This window comes from Acanthochromis polyacanthus, chromosome 16 (assembly GCF_021347895.1).
Source record: "Acanthochromis polyacanthus isolate Apoly-LR-REF ecotype Palm Island chromosome 16, KAUST_Apoly_ChrSc, whole genome shotgun sequence".
NCBI classification, from domain to species: Eukaryota; Metazoa; Chordata; class Actinopteri; family Pomacentridae; genus Acanthochromis; species Acanthochromis polyacanthus.
In genome coordinates this window covers 3,292,161-3,315,159 of record NC_067128.1, presented here as the reverse complement: position 1 = coordinate 3,315,159, position 22,999 = coordinate 3,292,161, and the positions used below count along the sequence as shown (strand labels likewise).

Below are 22,999 nucleotides of genomic sequence, written 5' to 3'. Positions count from 1 at the left end.
ATAAAAGGAAGGCCGTGAAGAGGCTTTTTCTTTTAAATTCATCGTGTAGCATGACACTGCAACCTTGAATGACCGCTGTTCCTGAGGGCGTCTCGCAAAACAGCAATAACTAAAAGCAGAACGTAGCTTTCTATGTTTAGGTCTCGAACTTCAGGCTTGTCTATCTGTGAATACAGTGCGAACATGCATTAGATGTGTTGGATGTCATCATGGATTGTGTTCACTTCACCAGAGAAGTCTCCTTGGGACTGGCACTAGTGCAAGTTGCCCAACCGGCTTTCATGTGCAGTGACGCTTAAGCTCGAGTCGGTGTTTTGCCACGATGATCACAATGCCTCTGGTCTCTAATCCGATCATCAAACTCAGCTGATTTCCCCTCTTTGCGTGGTTTAAGCCCTTTCTGTCCGCCCACTGTGATACGGGACAGTTTGGATATCCTGCAGGCTGAAGGTTGTGGACCTGAGCTCTGTAAGGTGACGGCGGTCGCTGCTCCAAAGGCCCTTGAGGTCAGACAGGGAAGAGAGAGAGCTCAGGCAGCCTGAGTGTGTGTGGTGGTGATGGGCAACGGAAGAGAATAGGAGATGGTAATGAAGGAGCTAATTGCTTCCAGTGGATTTTGAAATCGAACCCTGGCCCCCAATGCACGGACCAGGCAGCGCACAAATGGAATATTGATGACCGTGGCGAAAATAAGGGAAAATGACCCCGCTATACGATCAATATGAAAGCCACAGATCTGTGCAGAACATGTCTCAACAGGCAATACATTTCCCCTGGTTTTTATGGATCCGTATACATTTACCACAGGTTTAATATTGCTGAAGTGCGCAAATATTGCATTATATCAATTTGCCCTCTCTATTATTCATAGCAGCAGTGTTCTATTGATGGTTTTTACAGCTCCAGAGCAACTTTGTAATTAAAATTAACACATATGAGAAGATATAGAATGAGAGCCTTTAAATTTGTATTTAGTGGAAAAACATAATATATGATAACTAATGCAAGCTGTTGCAAAAATAGCTTATTTTAGTATACATTGCAAGGATATAGAGACTGCTTAAACGGGGTCCAGACTAACTGTTTGCATTGCTTGCACTGGCTCTGGCTCTAACTTTCTCATTTAGGTGCATCGTCTCATTATTTGGATGCACTAGCGCCTTTTGGCATTTCAATAAAACGTGTAACCGACGGGCGTCTGCAGTGCGGTGTTATGAAGAGCATGAATCTTAAAGTTGATCTCTGTTTATTCCGGCAACAAGGAATGATAAAAAACAGCCACCATGTAATAAGCTGCCGACTTCAGCCCCTTTTCCCACAGGAGAATAGTACAAAAGGGCTGAGAATGTGCATGGACAATGGGTGTGGAGCGAGCAGCAGGGACTGGTGTTGGGTTTATTACTTTCTCATCAATAACACATTCATAATTACAGAGAGCTACAGGCCTATCCCTCCTTAATGAAACAATCAGCTGTGTTTACAATTGGTGTATCAAGTGAGATGGGATTAAAATGTGTGTCTGTGTAGATCCTTAGTCATCCTGGTCGTGGTAAATGCTTCAGTGGAACGCAACTTGACTTCATTTTGAACGAGGCTTCGACTCTTATTTAAGAGACTTTTTGAACTTCAGGTTAATAATATCACTCATTTAACATGTGAGAAGCCATGTGAGTTGAGGGTGATAATAAATACCTGGAAGCCTCTTGGGTGAGAGGTGAGCTCTTATGAAATAATGATGCATGTCAGCAGAAAACCGAAGAAAAGTAAACACCATTACCAGGACTTAATAACACCAATAAAGGGCATAGAGGGAATTAAAACATCAGAAAGTCCACATTTTGTAGCTTACTGTTGTCTCTAATGAGACAAATAGTACAAAACCAAAAACCAGTACGAACAAATGCCACTAATACTGTATTTGCCTGCAGACCAAACAGCATGAAGATAAAACACAACATCAAACAGTGTGGTGCGTTGATGTTACAGGCCAGCTACAATCTCAAACCACAATGCAAAGTCCACAGTAGTGCAGATTTATGGAGAAGCCAGTAGCTCAAAGAGCATTAGAGAGGAACCAGCGGCGGCGGCACACAGTACGCGACCAATTAATATGTCTGGTTGTACTTTACAGATTTCTGTTTGCATGTGCAAACAAAAAGGTGACAATGGGTGCACAGAAACCAACAGTTCATACTATAGTCTGCATTTGGGTTGCACTAAGCACCTATTATGTACAAAATAGAGGGCAAGACATAGGTAGATCTCTGTGAGGCTGTACTTCAAGCTAATTGCTAACATGCGAACCAAGATGGAAGAGAAGTTCATTATTAGAATCCAGTTGGAGGAGATTATGAACACATATATCAACTTGGATTCAAGTCAGTAGGGTTCATCATCTGGGAACCATGAATGACTGCACAGCATGGCAGTCTTTTCATTGTTTGTTTGCAGACTAAGTGGTATTGCCATTCTCGGAACTGTGCTACTGGAGTGGCTCAAAGCAAAAACTATTGTGCTGCTAAACCCTTGATTTGATTTCTGCTACAGCATTCAGCAGGGCCGGTAAAAGCCACTGTTGCACTGGCAAATCTAACGATCAGGTGACCAGGAATCTCCTTTGCATTCTGTAAGCCTGTTTTGCAATTTGAGCAGCCATCCTCAGATAGACAATCTAATTAAAGCTTGCTGGAGTTGCCATGACGGTAACCTTTCTACCTTGGGTCAGGTGAGAGCAGAGAAGATCAAGTTTCTGGAGTTGATCTGAAGCACTGCAGTATTACACAGAAAAGTTAGACACAGGGCTTCTTTCTTTGAGCTTTTTAGTTTGAAATAACGCCTCTCCCACTTAAATAAGTTGATTGCTCTCTCTTAATGTAATATTTGCTTAATGCAAAAGTTTAAACTTCAAGGACCATTGCTTGGGAAAAGTGAAAGAAGTGGCTTTTTGAAAATTCAGAATCAGTTTAACAAAGTCAGCCTTCTACTCATATTTGCCTGCCAGGGTGCCATCAGGCGCATGCAAGGGACCTCCAGACAAGATGTGACAGAGGGCCCGCCAGTATCAGGGTTGCATCTATAATTTTTACAGAATGTGGCCATAGTACTATCACTACTTCAGCAATTCTCTCTGATTTGATGCGGCACTAGTCCAGACGTATCATAAAGCTATAAAGCTGGGGGGCGTTTTGGTGTAACCACACTGTAAATGTATAAATTAATATTTTATTGATTAAAAATGACACTTGCAGAGTTGATGGAACTGACATGCCACTTGCTGTTTGTCTTCAGCAATCACAGCACAATCATTTTGCTTTTGATGTCCAACTCTTTTGTCCAAGAACAATATTACATGAATTTACAACCAGCTGCTTTCTCCACGCTGTTGATGCCTGTCCAGTTTCTTACATTAGATGCATGAAATCAGTGGAGATGGAGAGGTTTTTTTTGTTTGATCTTCCAATGTATATTTTTCAGTGCCTCGATGTTGCGCTCCTGTCTCAGTGGTAATAATGGGTTTCTATTTATTCTCCTGGCACATGGATGAGGGCTTTCGCGGGTCCTTTGTTGCCTCCCATACCATTTCCTCTTGTCTCCGTGTTGTGCAGAGACATGAGTTTGACGCCGAGGGGAGAATTTCTCCACGACCGGAATCAGCACCCCATCATCCCACAGCCGCGCTCCACTTTCCATTTGTTTCTCTCTCAGTATTCTCATTCTCATTTTTTTCTGTATCTCCCTGCCAGTTCCACAACACAGCTCCCTCATGTTTACATATTGCCTGATCCAAAACAACAAACCGAAGCTTTACAGCTTGCAGCCCCGGTGCTCTCTCGAATTCTCTCTCTCTCTCTCTCTCTTCCATTTTTCTCTCTCATCTTCCCACTTGTGCTATTTCTCCTTTCACTCGTGTGGCCATCGTGACTTTTCTGTGAGTACACAAAGGAAAACGCAGGACACTGAGGAAGTGAAAAGGGTTTTGTTTGCAGGTAATGACATAGTTACTGTTACCAAGTGATACAGCAACTAGTTGGTTTGGTGTGTTGCGCCAGGACTTTTTCTGAAGCCTGAAATATCTGAAAGATGATGCCTTCAGCACTGTGTCCTTTGAGGAGGAATTTACTACTACAACCTCTGAGTTGGTGTTGCCATGTCCAACTTATGACATGAATGAATAAGTGAGCTTGACCTTGTGGCTTTCCACTGCAGGAACTTGTGGTAGACGTAACGTGGTGCCAATTTTGACAAATGCAGTCCTCGAAAAAGTAATAGCCCTTAAAAACAGTAGTTCCTGAATGAAACTGGTTTGATCAGAAAGTACTTAATAGATAGTAAATGGAGGGTTTGTGATAATAAGCTATCTGGTGAATTTTAGGCTGATTTTAGAGAGAAGACTGCTACTCAATGACATCCAGAGGGAAAAAAATAGCACTTGCTGTCCCACTAGGTTTAGCCAATCAGTATTTTTCTTCTTCGAGTTGAGTTTCTGTGCATTTTTTCTCTCTTGTCATATTTTTCCTCATTGTGGGCTCATTTTTCACTGCGACATAAAGGCCTGCACCTCTGTGGAAACAGTGCAATTATGACTAGAAATAATGGAAGAATTCAGTATGATACAATTTTAATCCATCCATTCTCTATACACCGCTTTATCCTCACTAGGGTTGCGGGGGGTGCTGGAGTCTGTCCCAGCTGACTCGGGCGAAGGCAGGGGACACCCTGGACAGGTCACCAGTCTGTCACAGGGCTACATATACAGACAGACACTCACACTCGCACCTACGGGCAATTTAGAGTAACCAATTAACCACAGCATATTTTTGGACTGTGAGAGGAAGCCAGAGTACCCGGAGAAAACCCACGCATGCACAGGGAGAACATGCAAACTCCATGCAGAAAGATCCCATGTCCACCCCGGGATTTGAACCGGGGATCTTCTTGCTGCAAGGCAAAAGTGCTAACCACTACTCCACTGTGCAGCCCTGATACAATTTTAATTCAAAAATTAATTTTAAATTAGAATAAAGTTGCCTTTCTTGGATTCTCTATTTTACATAATTTTTTTCCCCAAATGGCCACAGGTATTACCAACACTGTAAAACAACCTCTTCACAAACTCATTTTTCACACTACTCTGCTCATAATATCTAGAAAGTTTCACCATGCAGATTATATCCTCCATCAACTTGCTCCTCTGTTTGCCATTTCTGAGCGCTGCTGCATTTATTTTATTTATCAAGTATGTTTCATTTTCCTTTTGATCTCTCTAATTTGTTTTTTTTTTTACTTCCTATATCTTCTCTTTGCTCTTTGTACACTGCCTGCAGTTCACCCGAAAAGTCTAAGAATTTTGGTCACGTCACGTGACAGTTACTTGCAGCTTATAAAGAGTTTATGTTTGGTGATTTTTTTTTCTTTTTAAAGATAGACTTATGATGACTTATTACAATTTTAGCTAAGATTTGTTAGCTTGACCTCATGGAACTGTACTTGATGTGTTATTTGTTCAAGCAGCATCTGAAAGTTGAAAATCGGTCGATTCTTTTTGTTTTTACAGTTTCTGGCTCTGATAAATGGTGTAATTTTGTTGATAACATGCTTTGAAAGCCTGACAACATTTTGGGGGTTGAGAGTGTAAACCGATTAACAAAAATGGCCCTGGCAAAGGTTCTACAGTGGTGGTTCTCGCAGTCAGAACACATGTATAGAAAGGGTTGAGCCGCCCTGCTATGTTCCTGCAGCGGAAAACATCTCATTGATTCACCCAAACTGACCAACATGTAAGAGGCAGCAACAAAAGTGTCGATTATTCCACCACAGATCATAAGGAAACACAACTCCTCTGATCTTGTCTTCACTCCCCCCCCATTGCCACGGTGATTTTATTTTTTGCCCTCTCACTCTTCCCATCCATCCTCAAACCCACTCACTCTCCGTCTCGAGCTGTCTCACCTTACTCTCCGTGTCGATCTAAAAAATGGGCACAGGAAGTCACTTTGCAACAGCGGAGTGATATAAAACTGTAAAATCAGACTATGTTTGATTTATGTGCACCATTAGCAGGGAATAGTGTTCCATCATAAGTAGTCTGTCTGTCTAGAGGCTGCATGCGAAACCTATACCCACGGTCGTACAGATAGGATTTTATGATCTCAACTGAATGATGGGATTATCATAGCGGTAATTATGGGCGAGCAGTGCGTATTGTGTGTGTGTTGTGTGTTTGTGCGCGTGCCTGCTTGATGCAACCTTCTCTCCAGCAGTTCTCATATTTACCGAGGTGCCTCATGATTGATGCAGGGTCCAACACGGATGCTTGTTTCATACTTAGAAGATTTTACAGTGAGCGAGAGAATAAATGTGATAATGAGATGGAAACAGTTTGCTGGAAGACGCGTGATGAATCACAACGCGGCACTGCGGCAGCAAGCTCAGCTGAAGAATGTATCACTGACCTGTTGAGTGTTAGATACCTGAAAATAACACGTGGTTCTTTTCTCTTGCAGCGAGGGAGGAGAACGTGGCCACATTCCGAGGTTCGGAATACTTCTGCTACGACCTGTCGCAGAACCCCATTCAGAGCAGCAGCGACGAGATCACGCTGTCCTTCAAGACGTGGCAACGCAACGGCCTCCTGCTCCACACGGGGAAATCCGCAGACTATGTCAACCTGGCGCTAAAAGATGGGGCGGTTTCACTCGTCATCAATCTGGGTTCCGGGGCCTTCGAGGCCATTGTTGAACCAGTCAATGGAAAATTCAATGACAACGCCTGGCACGACATCAAAGTGACACGCAACCTGAGACAGGTAATCGGGGGTAACAGTGATGGACGGAGTTTGGAGACAGGTGTTTGTTTGTTTTTTTCTTGGCCTTAGATAAAGCTGCTTCCATGAGCTTTTTCGAGGGAGAATGTCACCTTGGTTGTCATTCCATCGCTAGATATATGATTAAGACAGATGTCATTAAACTTTTGGTTCTCTTTACAGTGACATGAATTTCTTTTTGATTTAATTTCATTGTCTAACTTCTCTCCTACTGAATGAATAGCTAAGGATACAGGGCAAAGCAGTTCCATGGCATGTGAATGGTAGCTTATTCAAAGTACTGTTCTCTAGGCGTTTTCTTCTCTCCTGTTTATCGGCATATTGAACTTGAGTTCTCTGTGTCCTCAAATTAAAGTTATCTGATAAATCTATTTTGCTTCACACTCCCCTGAGCTGACACTTCTATCAGGCGCTGTCACTATCTCCTTGCTTTCAAAAACTGTGTTTTTTTCATGCTTGCGTAGACTATAGACTTTCACTTTAAAGCCAGACGCAGAGTGTTTTGCCTTTGAGCCATCCATTAATGCAGTATTTATAGCACAGATGATCACGGTGCTTTTTAAAGATAGAGATACATTTCCATCAAATGGGCATCTGTTCAGCATAAGCAGAATTTGACAGATATTGTTTTCCATTTTCTTAGTGTAATTCAGAATCAGCTCGTATTGCTGGTAGATAGTGTGAACCGAGAGGCCGTAGACAGAGCAGAGCTGCGTGGAGGTAGCTGCAGAATGTGGAGTTGTTCATTGTCTCGGTCGACCTTTAGTTTGTCGGCAAGGTGAGACAGCATTTAGTGTTGCTCTCAGAGCAGCACAACAAGTAAGTGCTGATTTTCTGACCCTCCCTGACAGTAAGCTTTTGTCCCACAGGTTAGTAAATAGTTGTAGCCTGAAAATCCCAACAGGAAAACACACAGTTTAGAGGGCTATAAGCTAAGAGCCTAGGGCTGCTTGCCTGCTTTCTTCTTTCCTTCTTTCTACAGATCTGTCCTTCTTTCACTATCATTTTCTTTCCTCTTTGAAAGGCACACTTTGTTAGAATAAAGGTGAAAAAAACACTACAAGTTTTGTGGGAGCTGAAGCCATCCTACACAAATTTTTATCTGACAGTCCTACACCTTACAGTACTTCTCTCTGTTTTGTTTTTTCTTGCAGGACTCTGATGTAGAAAATTTGGCTAGGATGGCACGATGGCACTTTATTACTGCAGCGAACTCTGACAAATCGTGTAGTGTTTATTCACCGCAACACTAACTCATCCATGATAAAAGTCATTTTTTTACTACTAACCAATTTCTAACCAACTAATGTACTAACATCCTAATTCTTCATCGTTGCTTTGGGTTTTTGTTTTCTGTCCATCCTTATTAACAACCTTTTTTGTTCACTATTCTTTTGATTTCCTTTCTTCCCCTTTTTCTGGAAAGCAATCAGGCATTGGACACGCTATGGTAAACAAACTACATTGTCTGGTAGATATCATTCTTATTGTCTTTTTTTTGGGTTTGCCGTGTGTCCCCTCCCTCTCTCTTCTTTTATTCGTTCTCTTTGAGTTCCATCCTAGACACTCTTATCAAAAAATGAGGAGATGGGTTTGTATTACCAGGCAATTCTTTCTTCGCTTCTTCTCAATTTCCTCCCTGACCTGCCAACAACCTCCTTCTTTACCCCACAATACCCCATCCTGTTTTTTTTCACTTTGGCTTTTACTTTTTTCTCTTTGTTTCCTTCACATTACTGCAGATTTCCAACTAGTAAAATAATTGACTTCTTTGCCTTTGTCAGGGCAACTTACTTTTTATTTTATTTTTTTCACACAAAAAGTCCCCATTTTTTGTGAGGACTGTCGTCCAGAACTGACAGAAGCTTACCACAATCCCAAAGATGGTGACCTCGACACCGAGCCCTAAACGAGAAAAAAATGGCAACCCTTAACCTTCATTGCGGGAGCTCTGACAGTTGTTTCTAACTCACTATGGCGCATGGCATGCCCACACCTCATTGACCTATCACCACCCAAACTCATATAACCTCAAACCCTGTCACCCAGAATAACCACTAACACTCTAATTCATTCACTCACCTGTCACCGTTTCACTCACTTTGCCCTCCCTGTGTGTGTTTTTGTAGCATGCTGGTGAAAGTGGTGTTTGTGTGTTTTGGCTAACCTTTGACCACCCTTAACCCGCCGGGCCCATATGCAGAACATTTCCAAGAATAAGCATTCTGATCTGAGAGTATTGGTCTGGTTCAGTGACATTAACATTGTAACAAATGGCATCTGGCTAAACCTGATCAGAGATCAGCATCAGCTATTCTGAGAGTGTATTTGAATATGGGCTCTGGTCTTGATTGTGCATGAGCTGCTGCAGCCCGTGTGGTGTGTTCCAGCTTTGTATGGCACCATTGATCCACTTACTCCCTTACATGTCCAGTTCCGTGTGTTTAATTTGCCTTCTAACAGTGATGACCTTGGTTTGCACATTGATGTGGTGTGAAAAAGCCTCCCTTTGTTTTGCATGTGCGTGGATATACAGATGTAGATGTCTGCAAGAGGAAGGAGAACCTGAGACTGTTGGTGTGAGAAACGGATGTGTGTGTGACTGAAGACATGCGTGTGCGCGCGCGTGTGTTTTGTGCGTTTACATACGTGTACTGTATATGTGTGTGTCTGCAGTTACAAATAAATCCCGAAACCTAAGACAAGTGCAATCAATTTGTCCTTGGTTTGAACATTGTACTAACCCTCCCCCAACCTGAAGTTTCAGAACCAAACCTAGGAATCCATTCTCTTACCCCCATCAAAGATAAAGAAAATATGCCTCTGCCATATTTTCTTTACCTGTCCTGTGAATCCTACGGCAAAAATTCCATTAACAAAACCAAAACGCTGTCTGGTCCAAAACAATGGCTTCAAGGTACCAACAGATTATGTTTAAAAAAACAAACAAAAGTGTGGAAACTAAAGAAAAGTTCAAATAGCTGATTTCAAATGCAGACCAAGGAAGGAGGTGTGTTTTATACACAGCACGAGATCGAATCCCAGAGTGTAATGGCTTGGCTTTGGCTATGTGTTACCCCTCAACAGGTGACAATCTCCGTTGATGGGATCCTCACCACCACTGGCTACACCCAGGAAGACTACACCATGCTGGGCTCTGATGATTTCTTCTACGTGGGTGGGAGCCCCAGCACTGCGGACCTGCCTGGATCCCCAGTTAGCAACAATTTCATGGGCTGCCTCAGAGAGGTAGGAGGGGTTCAAATGAATACAGATTGAGCTCAGATGCATGACTAGTATAGCAGTATAGTGCAACTTACATTGGGGTTGTTCACTCTACATGGTATGCTTTTCCAAACTGTTGGTGCAACTGCTTTCCCAGCTTTTACTTCATCAGTGCAGCTGTTTTGTAAATGTGCAAAAATAATAATCAGCCCACTTTCGCTGAAAGGAAGTAGAAGGAGAGGGAGAAAAAAAAGAATTGCATTATCAATTAAAGCTGCTGAGTTGGCAGAGGAAGTATCAGACTTTCAATATTCTCCCGTTTAATCTAATTCATAACACTTACTGCAGTTTGTGTGTGAGAAAATATCCCAAAATTGCTTCTGTCACATGTAATTTGCAGCATCAGCTTGAGTGTGCGGCTAAAACGCCTCCCAGTGGGCAGCAGTTTGAAAGAAATATTTGCTTATGATGAAATACAGAAAGGCGTTGTTGTTTTGGGACATTTATAATGCATTTCCTGGCTGTTTGAGCTTGTGAGTGGAGACAAAAAAATATATTAAGTACCCTGTTATTTACATTTTGCTCGCCATTACTTATTCTCCAGCAAGTAATGATAATAAAGAGAGGGCTGGTGGCTCTTCGGAGCCGTAAAAAAAAAAAAAGAAAGTCTGCATTGATTTCTCCAGTTAAGCAGCAGTCTCAGAAATAGCATTATATTTTCACTTGGGACTCAGTGCAGGTTTGTGTCTTCATATATACTGATATTACATATTAGCAAAGATTTTATATTGCTATTTAAAAATATGTTGCGGCTGGAGTTACTAATGCATGTAAATTACATATTTTTCTTCTTCCTGGCTGTGCCTAAGTGCAAGTTTGTTTTCATGTTGTGTTTTCTCTGGTCCTCGGCTGGGTTCAAAGAAAAGTCTGTTCTGGTGAAATTTCAGGACTAATCTACCTCAGATGATTGCAGCACTACTAGAAAATTGTTGCTGTAGTTTGCTGTTATGGCTGATACAATTTTCTTTGGCACAATGGCAGAACAGCTCTTCTGCCGTCTCATACTGGGCCGGGGTAAGTAACCCTGGCAGCTGTTAGATTGCAGGCAAAAAAACACAACAACAGTGGTAATAATACATACGAGCGGTAGTTGTAGTCATCAGCAGTTACGCAGTTAGAGGTGGGTATGCAGCTGAGCCTGTGGAAGAGCTTTGTGTCAACTTTTCTCAGCAGTCAGCATCAAATGGATCATGTAAAGTGTGGACAACACTGTGACGATTAATTGATCCTCCTTGTTTTTGTCCTGTGAAGAAGCCGGTGTCAGATTCTAACTAGGATCCGATGTCAAGCAAAGAAATGCCGGCTAACACTTTGCTGCACAGTATGTTTCTATCTCATCAAAGTCTTAGAAAAATATACTGGAAGCCTCATAAACTGTTACTGCCACAAATGGATCGTTGCAAAACTATGATTAGTGCATGTATAGCCCTCCTACTGAAATAAACATGGCAGCCCTCTCAGTTATGGGACACACAATATTGCTGGCTTCATCAAAATGTTAAAGTTATCAGTGTTTCTTATGGCATAGTAACCACAATGATGAAAGAAGTCCCAGCTCATCAAGGTTTAAGAAGTTAACAAAAGACTAAACCTAAACTGATCGCCAATTTATCGACATAAACACACACTTTCTTCACGTCAGACAGGTGAGCTGTCACATTTACAGGTATTATTTGTTAAATAGCGACGGTCCAGAGCTGTCAGGACATTATTTTACCGTTAAAGTCTGATCCATTTACTGAAGTGAAAACATTTTTTCTCATATCAAGTATTTTTTTTAATCATTTTCACAGTGTCACGGCAGGATATTTGCAGTTGTAGCACTAATAATAATGATATAATAATAATGTGTGCAAGAATGTGCTCCACTAATTAAATATAGATCTTGCTCTTCCTCATCATTAAGTAACTACCACATCCATGCTCTTTATTGAATCCTGGTGTATATGTGTTAATGCGGCCTCATGCCGTTCAGACTTGTGTGGTATTGACCGAAAATGTTCCCAATTCTGACCTTGTGAGACTGGAATAACAACTTTATCAAGAAAAGTTAGGAGGTTACTCATTCAGACATGTTTACATGCTGTCAGATTAGTGGAAAGGAGTGTTTTTCTGAAAGGGGCTTTACTGAACTATTTAAGTGAAAGTTACTTTTTGATGCATGTATTACTGAGGGTGTGTTGGAATAGTGATTGTTTGGCTAAACTTATTAGAAAATATACTGTGATGATTTTACCTTAAGTAATCGTACAATGAAATGTATGTATATGTATACTTTTTAGTGCTTCTGTAGTATTTTTTTTTCTTCTTGTTGCTATTTTTGTACATACAGTAAGTTTACTTTTCACCATCTGGTGGGAAAATGAGTACAGAGAGCCATATTTTGCTTTTTTGGCGTCTCAAAGCCCTTGATAATAGTAGTGTAGCAGACTGTGGTTGCAGCCCACAGTCAGGATTGATTGCAAAATTTAACAATCGTAGTATGAAATTTAGTTTTAGTGCAGCTGTTACTTTTTAAAGTAGAGACCAGTACTTTTCCAAAGCACTATCTCGCCATGTTAAAGAAATTGATCTGGATCCACATCATAATATCACTGGCGATGCTCCACCTGCCCACCAAGCTTTATTAAATTTTGCCTGGTAGTTTCTGTGTAATCCTGCTCACAGATAGACACACACACATGCACTGGGAACTCTGCTGTGGCCAAGAATAATTTCCTGAACGTCGATGCAGCGTGGAGTGTTGTGTGTTTACACGTTGCATGTTCAAAGCAGTCGACAGCGATCAGCATTTGCTGATCTGAAAAGTGATCCAGCCCATGATTCAAAGCGGTGATACGATTGCTAGTTTTGTGATCCGTCGCGCCTCTACTTGATAATATAAGTTTCCTACGGGGACATTAACATGCAGCCACAGCTCAGACAGCAGCCCCCTCTGGTCCTGGCTGTTTTTCTCTTCCATCACAGTCTTCTCAGTTTTTGACACGAGCCAAGCTCAGTGGGCCACCGTCCTTCTTTTTTTTTTTTTTTTTTTGGGCCACCGTCCAACACACACACACACACACTAACACACTGTAACACACACAAGCAGCCAGGTTTGGGTGGTGGCTAAAAGGGAAAGTCACCTTGTCTGCACTGTTGTATGTTTCGACTGAGTGCCTCAGACTGCTGTTTCTCCGGTCATTACCTCACTGGCTAATGCATCCCTCATCCACCCTCTATCTGCTGTGACCCTTTGTTTCCCCCTTTTACACATACAGACACATATTTACAGTATGGCACATTCACTTTCTGCACTGACCCAACTGTGTATCCACTTTTTCTGAACTTCCATGTATAAATAGTTAACTGAATGTTGACCTGAATGTCAGATTTAGCACAATCAAAAGGAGAAAACAAAGTAAAGATGAGAGCTGCTCCACTCTCCTTGTTTGTATCATCAAAGAATTATAGATGAACAAATATATTATAGATGAAAAAAAAAATAGCCACAACATCACACAACCCTGTGATGAAAATTCTTTCTCTGATGGTATTGTATTTCATGAAAAATGTGCATTTATGTTGTTCCATTTTGCAGCATGGGAGGATTTGTTGATTTTCAGTTCCTGACAGCTATGGTATTCAGTCCTGCTCAAAGCATGAAACATAAATGAGAAGTGGAGCCAGCACTGCAGAGCAACTCTGTATAGGTTTATAGGTGCTCTAAGCACAGCTGAAACATGTTTAGCATCAAAGTAAAGTGAGATTCTGGTCTGTTTTATTTGACCTGTGTCATGGATGTCAGAGAAAAGCCCCTGGTTCGGGTAGTTGCATCAGTATTTTGTACAAAAATGTATTATTAACACAAAACTGTCAAAACTGTGCTCTATACAAGGCCTAATTGTTTCTATTTGACACCCGTTTTAGTGATTAAGTCTATATCAAATGAATGAAAAAAATTGTTTGACCAATTAATTTGGCCATTTTTCTGTGTATCGATGTGCACGGCGTCGATATGCAACACATTCTCACTCAAGTACTGAACTAATCCTCACCTGAGCCTCCTCACTCATCCTCTGGTGTAGGCAAATATGACAAATCCATTGTGATAAAGCTTCTATCCACTCTGGTAGGTAGAAAAACACTTTCACGCACTTTGTCATCTATTGAAAAATGCTGGGGCTTGTTAGAGGTGCTACACAGCCGGCTTCCTTCTCTGGATTGAATCCAAAACTAGTTGCATTGAAGGGGGAATAATATGCAAAATCCAGTTTTTCATTCTGTTTGAATGTAGTGTCTCCAGTGCATGTAGAGAACAACAAAACATGAGTGAAGACCATCCCCTTTTTCCCCTCCACAAATCAAAAAGTGTCTCTTTGCAGCCTGTTGTGATGTCACAGCAAGATAAGGACCGCCCCCTGCTGGCTCCGCCCCTGCCTCTGAGCTCACAGATAGAGGTGTGACTGAGCTCTTCTTCCTGAAAGGCATGTAGGCAGCAGCAGCTCAATAAAATTTGAAAGCAACAGAAACCAAAACGGTCCATTTAGAGCTTTTCTAAAATCAAAGGTCTTATAGAACTGGAAGAATTAATAATCTGTGCAGTTTTTGGAGCCGAAACTTGAAATACACATTCTAGAGACATGAGATTTACATTAACTTGTTTAAATGATGTGCAGTATAGGAGCTTTAATACTTATGGAAAACAGGATAAACTACACTCTGTACCTAGTATATCAAACTTATTTGGCAAATTAGCTTACCCTTTTCCATAGTTAAAAAAAGATAATAAAGCACACTGAAGGTTTGCTTAAGTCAACACACTTGTACTATACCACCTGCCTCAAATTGTGTAGATCCTACTTGTCCTGAAAAAACAGCTCTGATCAATGGGGCGTGGACAGAGAATGTTTGGGGGTGTGCTGTGGTTTGTGGGACAGTGATGATCGCTGCAGATCTTTTGGTTCCCCGTTGGGTTGCGGGTTGGGCCTCCGTGAACTTGTTTGTTCCAGTGCATCCCACAGATGCTTGAGCAGATTGAGATCTGGGGAGTATAAAGGCTAAGTCAATGCTTTGGGCTCTTTTTCAGGTTCCTTGAACAGTTTTGTGGTGTAGCGAGGTGCATTGCCCTGCTTAGGGGAGGTTGTTGCCTTGGAGGGGTGTGCTGGGTCTGGAACAATGCTTTAATAGGTGGCACATATCGAAATAACATCCACATAAATGCATGGACTTTGGGTCTCCCATAGACACATTGGATTGTAATGAGATGTTCAGTGTTATATGGCTTACAGAGTCAGTAACTTGTTTAAAATCACTTCTTAAAACCCATTTTTTAGACTTACTTTTATGTGAGGTTTACTTTTAGCTTTATTTCCTTTTAATGTTCTATTTTGTATTATGTCCTGTTTATTTTAGATGTTCTGTCTTGTTTTATTTTAATTTTAACTGCCTGGTTCTTTGGTGTGATGTCGTCTCTCTAATTCTTTAATTCTCAAATGTTTTTTTACTTTTCATTTCAACTCTCAATTTTCAAACTGCCTAGTTCCTTTGTCTGAGCTGCTTTCTAATCTAGCAAATTATTCTTGTAATTTATTGTCATTTTTACTATTCATTCTAATTGATTCTCTGACTTTTCTCCTACAGCTTGCTTGATTGTTTTTGATTATTATTATTATGTATATATTTCATGCTAAATTGCTTAAAGTTGCGTTTATCAGCCACTTTTGGCCTCGTGGGTGCAAATTTACGCCTTTTTCAAACAGCAAACACATCAGTAAGCAATTACCTGTTTGCACAACCAGCATTTGGATATTTTGAAATCTTGTCAGAATATCTTGTTTCTTGACTTCCAACCCAGTATTTCATCTTGTTTTATCTGTGTTTTTGGTCTCCACCCCTTCCAAAGGGAACTGTCTGGTTCTTTAGCCGTTAAATGTTCATCAGCTTGTTACTAACTTGTGTCTGTCTCTGAAGAAAAAAAACGTCTTTCTCACTGAAACCGGCTGCATGACTCTAAAGAGATGAATGCATTAATGCAAATGCTTTGCATATTCCTTGCGCCATTATGCAGAGGCAGCTGTATACATTATGTGCTTCCAATACTATCTGACCAAGTATGACTCAGCATGAGCTGGCCCTTGAGTGAAAGCATTGGGCGGACAGAATCATGGTGGTGATTCACAATGTGGTTTGGTCGTGGTGGTGTTGTGTGATCCTCGACTGTTCATCATATGTTGCTCCATTAAGCAGGCAGTGCCAGCTGCTACCCGGGACCGTGCAAATTGCTCACAACTGGCCCTGTGATCTCCCTTCATACTCTTATTCATTTACGATATCTCTTTGATTGTTCCATCAGACGCGGTGTGTATTTCACTGCGCTGGACGTGTGCATTTGTGAGCATGCTTTCACCTACTCCCTATGCATCATCTCTTTGTCTCCCTGCCTCTCTCTTGCTCTCCTACACCATATTTATTCCTTCCTGCCCCCTCCACCTCTTCCTTTGGATTCAATATCCCCAGATAATGTGGGAATGATTCAGTTGAATTTAGCCCATTGCTTAGATCAGAATGCGTCAGTATTTCTGTCTGACAGCGTGTGTAATGTCTGGTGAGAGCACTCTGAAATGCTGCTGAAGCAGGGATGGTGGTGCATATTGGTCTCTGTTCATTAGGAGATAAAAAAAAGGCTAAAGTGCATCACTTGGAACTGATGAATAAGTTGGTGGAGGCATGTGTTGCTACAAAGAGCAAATACATCCTTTTTCGCTTCCCTTCGACAACAAAAGAGATGCTGCGTGCTGCCATCTCAACCCCGCTGTTGTTCGCTGCGCTCAGTTGTGCCTGTAGGCTGCATGGGATGTCATCCATACACAACGCAGACACACATGTCCCACCCACGCTCGTGTTTTGCCATGTGGGCTGCAGAGCATCACGTGACGGACGGGGCCACTGGGCAGCCGCCCCGGCCTCGCTCTCCGGTCAGCCTGATGTGTGCAGTGCCGTGCAATCAGTGCCTTCCTGCAACCCCTCGTTCTCCCACCCATTTCAGCTCTCACTCCATCAAAGCCCCTCCTTCCTGCATCACAGGGCACCCGTGGCGGCACTAGAGCTGCGTAGTGGCAGCTTGTGTCAGGCTGTGTGGGTGGCTGGGGCATGTGGTGTCATCTGTGTTGAGAGAGGAGGAGCTGCATGCAGGAGGTGACGATGGTGATGAGTAAAATGCAGGCAAACAAATATGTGAGGGTAGCAAGTGTTGGGAAAAAAATGCAGTCGAAGGGGCGACAAGTGCAGGTGAGGTAAATGTCAGTAGAAACAGAATTATGGATGGAGATCCAGAGAATGATGAGCGAGTGAGAAGACGACAAGAAGGAGCAAGAGACCAATATTTGGCATTTGAGAGGAACGTTGTCGTCATCGGTGTTGTGTTAGTCACTGCAGTACGTCCAGGCAGTGCTTGTTTTCCCCTCTTTTACAAATGCAAATGTCACCCTGTCCTTTTAATTATTATTATTTTTTAAGGTCTCCTTTGAGGACTAAAAAGTGATGGATGAGGACAAACCTCAGATTCTAATGGAATGCCTTCACCTTTCACCCTCACCTCTCCTGTAGGCTAAACTGTGACACTGGTAAACAGCATTTGTTTGTGGGATTTTGCTCCAGGTGACACATTGTGTACAAACTGGTACTCTGAATTCTAGCTACCTCTAAAGCTGGCATTATATAATATGACAAAAATAAATTTGCTGAAAGATATTTTTAAACTCTACACTCACTGGGCCAGGGAGCACAGTTGCTGCAATGATAACTGATAACATTAGAGAAATGATGTTCTTTATTGTTGTCAAAATTAGAACTATTTTGTAACGCATGCTGTTGAAAGAGTGCAGCTAAAAACAGATATGCTTTTGTGAGGTCTGTTTTGGATCTCTTGGGTATCTTTTGCTTAACACAAATGAAACGTGTGTTATGTATGAATAATACAAAAGTTCACAACTAGCAGATCTCCCTGCTATCAGCACTGTGCTCCGTGTACTTAGTATGCAGCTAATGAGATGACCTCGCACTGACTTTCTTCTTTCTTTTTATTTAAACTTTATTTCTCTAGTTTTCATTTTGTTGAACATATAACTCACACATTGTTAGTAGAAGTAGTAGCAGGTACCTTTGTGTTAAGGCTTGTCTTCCAAATAGTGACAGAAGACAAACGTGAATCCAAAACACCATCAAGGAACCAAAGTAGGGATCCCATAAGGCTATGGGTGATATAGAGGGAAATTTATCACAACAAAATGTTTCATTTTAGCCAATATCAATAGTTATTGATCATTTTTAGAGACCTACATTTAACTAAGGTGGAAAAAGGTTTATTTAGAATTCAACTACTGTCGCCTATTCAATAAAGGTACACAGGAAATATTTTCACTGTTAACACCACAATGAAAAACATACAAATGGCAAAATTAAAATAAAAATGAATGATGATTAAGGATTGATCACAACTTGATATGCAATAACTAAAGAATGCAAATAAATCTGGAGGACCACCAGGGCAAAGCTGCTCCACTTGTGCTGAGGATAAAGGTCTCTGGCCTCCCCATGCACCTTGACGCCAAGTCCGTCAGTTCTTGGGTGTTTTTAAAATCACGAAGCTCATCTCCCTGACAGCCACAACCTCCACCAGGAAACACTGTCTTACCAAAAGTACATCCCTATACAGCTATAGAACCTTGAATTTCCTCAACCGGATGAATAACGTATCTACCTGTCTCTATCTAGCTGAACTGCATTCTCATGTACTTTTGAAAGAAGCATAGTTTTCTGTTGAAACAAGTGTATTTGCACACCTAAAGAAAGGCTTCCACTTTCAAAGAGCCTTAAAGTCTGTACAGAGTCAAGAGAGAGGATGGAGTCAGCAACACTTTTTTTTAACTCAGGAGACCATATTTCATGCCCCACGTGGAACTATTTTTCTTAGGCGCAAGTTTTATATTCACATTCAATTTGTTTAGGTTTAGACACCAAATCTGCAGCAGGTTTAAGAAAATATCATGCTTTGATTGACACTTTCACAATGCTAACTACTTGTAAAAAGCTTGGCTAAGTTTAGGCACCAAGACTGTTTAGTTAGGTTTGGGAAAACTGTCTTGTTGAAAGAGTTGAAACAGCTTTTTTCCTGTACAATTCATTTATTGAGCAGATTCAAATACATGCTTTTTGATTCATTGATTCACAAAGAAAAGAAGAGGAAATACTGCTTAATATGAGGTAAACCTCAAACACCAAAGGCAGAAAGACAAGAGTCATTATGCAGTCTTTATTTATGTATATCAACAATTTTGACTGAACATTTTTGATTTAGAGCCTTACATCATTCATTTCCTTTATGAATTCTCCTTCAGTTGGTGTTTCCTTGTATAGCCATTTCTTGTTTGTGACGTTTTTTGGTCGCTAAAAGTCATAATTTAAGAAGATACTTGTCCTGATTCAGTTTGTATTTTACCTAAGTATACAGTGCTGAAACTGTGGTTTATTTCAAAATCCAGTATTGATTTTATTTCTGTTATAACCTCTGATGATCAGACACTGGATTGCTGCATTGCCTCCTGTAGTTTACAGATTCTAGTCTTCCATTCTGTAAATATTTTTTCCTCAGAGTGAAGAACACAAAATATTCTTCCATGAAATTTCTCTCTTTTGGCCGGAGCTGGAGGTGGTGGAAAGTTCTTTACAGATGTTCTTCTGTTGAGCACCAACTACCATCACACAATCATGACCTAGTCATATAATTTCCCCTTTTTGCAACAGATTATCAAACAATGTAAAACTAGATTGTTTTTTCAAGTTCTATTGGGGACACTGACCATGCACAGCTGATGTAAACTTATGTTTTTTAGCTGGCTAATATTGCAGCTGTATTGATCAGTAATATGGAATAATCACTACACTTTAAAATTCGTCACTAGTTAGAGGGCATGGACGAAAAAAGAATAACAAAAATGTTTTTTTTTTCTTCTGTACTGCATAGTTACAGTTCAATTTATATCTTAGAAGTGCAGAAGAAAATCAAAAATGAACAAAAGCAAAAAGCTACAAGGCATGTTAGCGCTTGGTGAGTTTTCCCTGTGATACGAGCCAGAAGATACAGTCTTACAGTTCTTTAATCATTTGAAGGGTGAAAGTCCCTATCAGAAGAGAAGCTACACGATGGACAGGGTAAGTTAATGCGGGAAGACTGAAAACACAGCGACATGGGCCGATGCTTCTGCCATCACCCTCGTTGTAAAGCAGAAACCAGCAACGAATAAAAACCAGTAGTCATGCAGTCGTAGCGATCAGAGATGAAGCGCTTTAGGTTTAGTGTTTGGGAGATGACACAGCAGGGCTGATTGAAGTCAGTGAGCTGGAGAAATCTTTGAGATAGGCTGACATCTCCAGCGCTGAGCGACTCAAGGCCCTGGAAGCTGGACATTTTTGCCTTTATCTTTGACAGCGACAGTTGTGTGAAGGACAGGGGATGTGTTGGAGACAGAGCAGAGGAATGAAAAGCAGCAAATGGTTCCTGGTTGGGATTAGAACCGGGGACTCGCTGCCAAGAACACACCGGTCGGCCCTTGAGTTGAGTCGCCTCTATGCTGTGATTGTCAGACCAATAACTGCCTTCACCTCAGGTGTTCCTACATTATTACTTATTTTTTATTGTATAGTTATTGCTGTGAATGAAAGCTGCTTTATCATTTCGACTCTTCAATAGACAGTAGTTAAGATAAATTTGATAGCTAGTGGGGCTGAACAATCCACCAAAATATTGCCACAATCTAAATATGGCTGCCGCCTTTGCATCAAAAGGAGCCAACTGAGATGGTTCTGATTAGGGTGTCTTTATTCAGACTGGAAGGAGACCCAACGTAGACCTAGAACTTGCTGTATGGATTACATATCTCATCTGGCCTGAGAACATCTTTGGATCTCCCAGGTGGAACTCGACATTTTTGGACATTTTTCAGCCCTGCTAGCTAGTATGGTGTCTGTCTTTTATGCTTGTTTCTCTGGTTGGAAAGTTTGAAACTCTCTTTTCACCGCTCAATTCAAAGTGTTAACACACAGGTGAGGTTTACGGCGTTTTGCCTTCCCTGTAACTGCCAAGGTGAACTGAAATGGAGCATGACGCTACTGTGAGTGATAAGGGATGTCAGGTTAAAAAAGTATGTGTTGTGTAGCCTGAGAATGTTAAGCTTTATTGATAGCCTGAACACATGCGCAACAACTAATTTCCAAATAGTCAGATTTAATAACAGAAGGTCATACTGTAGTTTCAGTAATATACCAGGAAGATAAAGACTTTTAACAAAAAATATGCTAATTTTCCATTACACATGAGACAGATGCATAAGAAACAAAAGAGTACAAAAGGTACGATTAATTTCATTCCAGGTTATAAATGCAGTGCAGCGTTTGAGCGTCTTTCTGAGTCATGAATGCATATGTTTAACTCTTAATAGATTTAAAATAAAAGATATCAGAGGCAAACTGTCAAAACACAGGTGTAGCCGTGGAATCTGTGGAAGTGAAGGTGGGTCTGTACCCGTAAAGACAGAGTAAACAGTGAAACAGCAGCATCTGCAGCTTTTGCTGTGACACACTGAATGTAACACCTCACTGTGTGTGTAAGTGAGAGGGTACTGTATGTGCTGCAGTGAGTAGTGTGTCTTCTGACGTCGCTGAGGCTACCTGTCTGAACAGGCGTCGCACTGTTCGCTTTGTTTTGTCACATTAAAGGGTTATTTCCCCTAAATCACAGAGACGCTCTCCCGCAGAGTCACTGGGACACTGCTTCTTGAAAGACATGTTTTTGAACAAAGCACACAAAATTCCATTACCTGTGCATCTCAGGGTTTGAGGAAACAGGTAACAACAGGCCCACAGGAAATGTCTCACGATGTTCCTGTCACCGCGGTTGCATTTTTTGTATTTTCACGTGTCATTTTTTGCGTGTGTGTTTGCCAGAACAGCGGTCTGCTGTGCGAAGCTACATGAGCACCTTATGTGTGTGGAACTCTTACTGCACTTGGGTGGAATTACCCTGCCCCTTCATTAACACTGGGGCTAAATCAGCAGCTGACAGCAGCTGTGGTCGGGGCCAAAAGGACATGAGCACTGATCTGAAGTAGATTAGGGAGGAGATTGTGTCTGTGTGCTCATACTCTGCACTTCAACCCACCTGCCCTTCCCTCACCCCGTCTCCTCGTAGCCTTACCAGGGCCCGATCAATACACCATCCTGGAGCAGAGATGGAAGATCTGGGCTTTATGGAGTCATTACAGTCCCCTGTGTGTGCATTATGAATGGCCCCCATAAGGCTGTTGATAGGCTAAAGGATAGCATAGCAAAGCACAGCCATAACAAAGAAAAAGATGAGGTACATATGGCCGTGGTAGTCAGTTCTTCTTTTATAACATCATTTCGATTACCTTATTGATCAGCCTGCAGCAGGGCAGACAAAACCATAATCCCAAAACAGATCAGGGATGGTTGATGGGAAGATTAGTATCTCCCAGAATAACACTGCAGTGCGTGGGAGAGTTTGTAAAGACTTTCCAGAGTCAAGAAAATTAAAATAGAGTGCAAGTTTCTCATGAGTCAGACAAACTGGGGGTTGCAGAGTATGAAACCAACCTGTTGTACCTCTGGTGGAAAGGGAATCACAAAGCTTAATTGTTTTTCCACGTCGAGAAAATTCTGCCTGTCTATGAGATATAGACAGAGTGCCTTAGACCTCTGGCAAGTTTGAGCGATTTACATCTAAGAGCTGCACGGTGACATCACAGCGCTATTAAAAAAAATTCTCCATTGCAAATGAGCAGCATTAAAGCATCTCTTTCTTCTCGCTTTCTCTTTTTATGTAATATGCAGTTT

General features: G+C 41.4%; 1 protein-coding gene across 1 annotated transcript in view; it reads left to right on the top strand.

Moving 5' to 3' along the window:
* Positions 1-22,999, top strand: part of LOC110957341 (neurexin-3b) — a 373,395-nt gene that overhangs the window by 97,814 nt on the left and 252,582 nt on the right. The window contains 3 exon segments of the mRNA XM_051936556.1: positions 6,504-6,805; positions 8,250-8,294; positions 9,911-10,072. Of these exon segments, the coding sequence (XP_051792516.1) occupies positions 6,504-6,805; positions 8,250-8,294; positions 9,911-10,072 (509 nt within the window).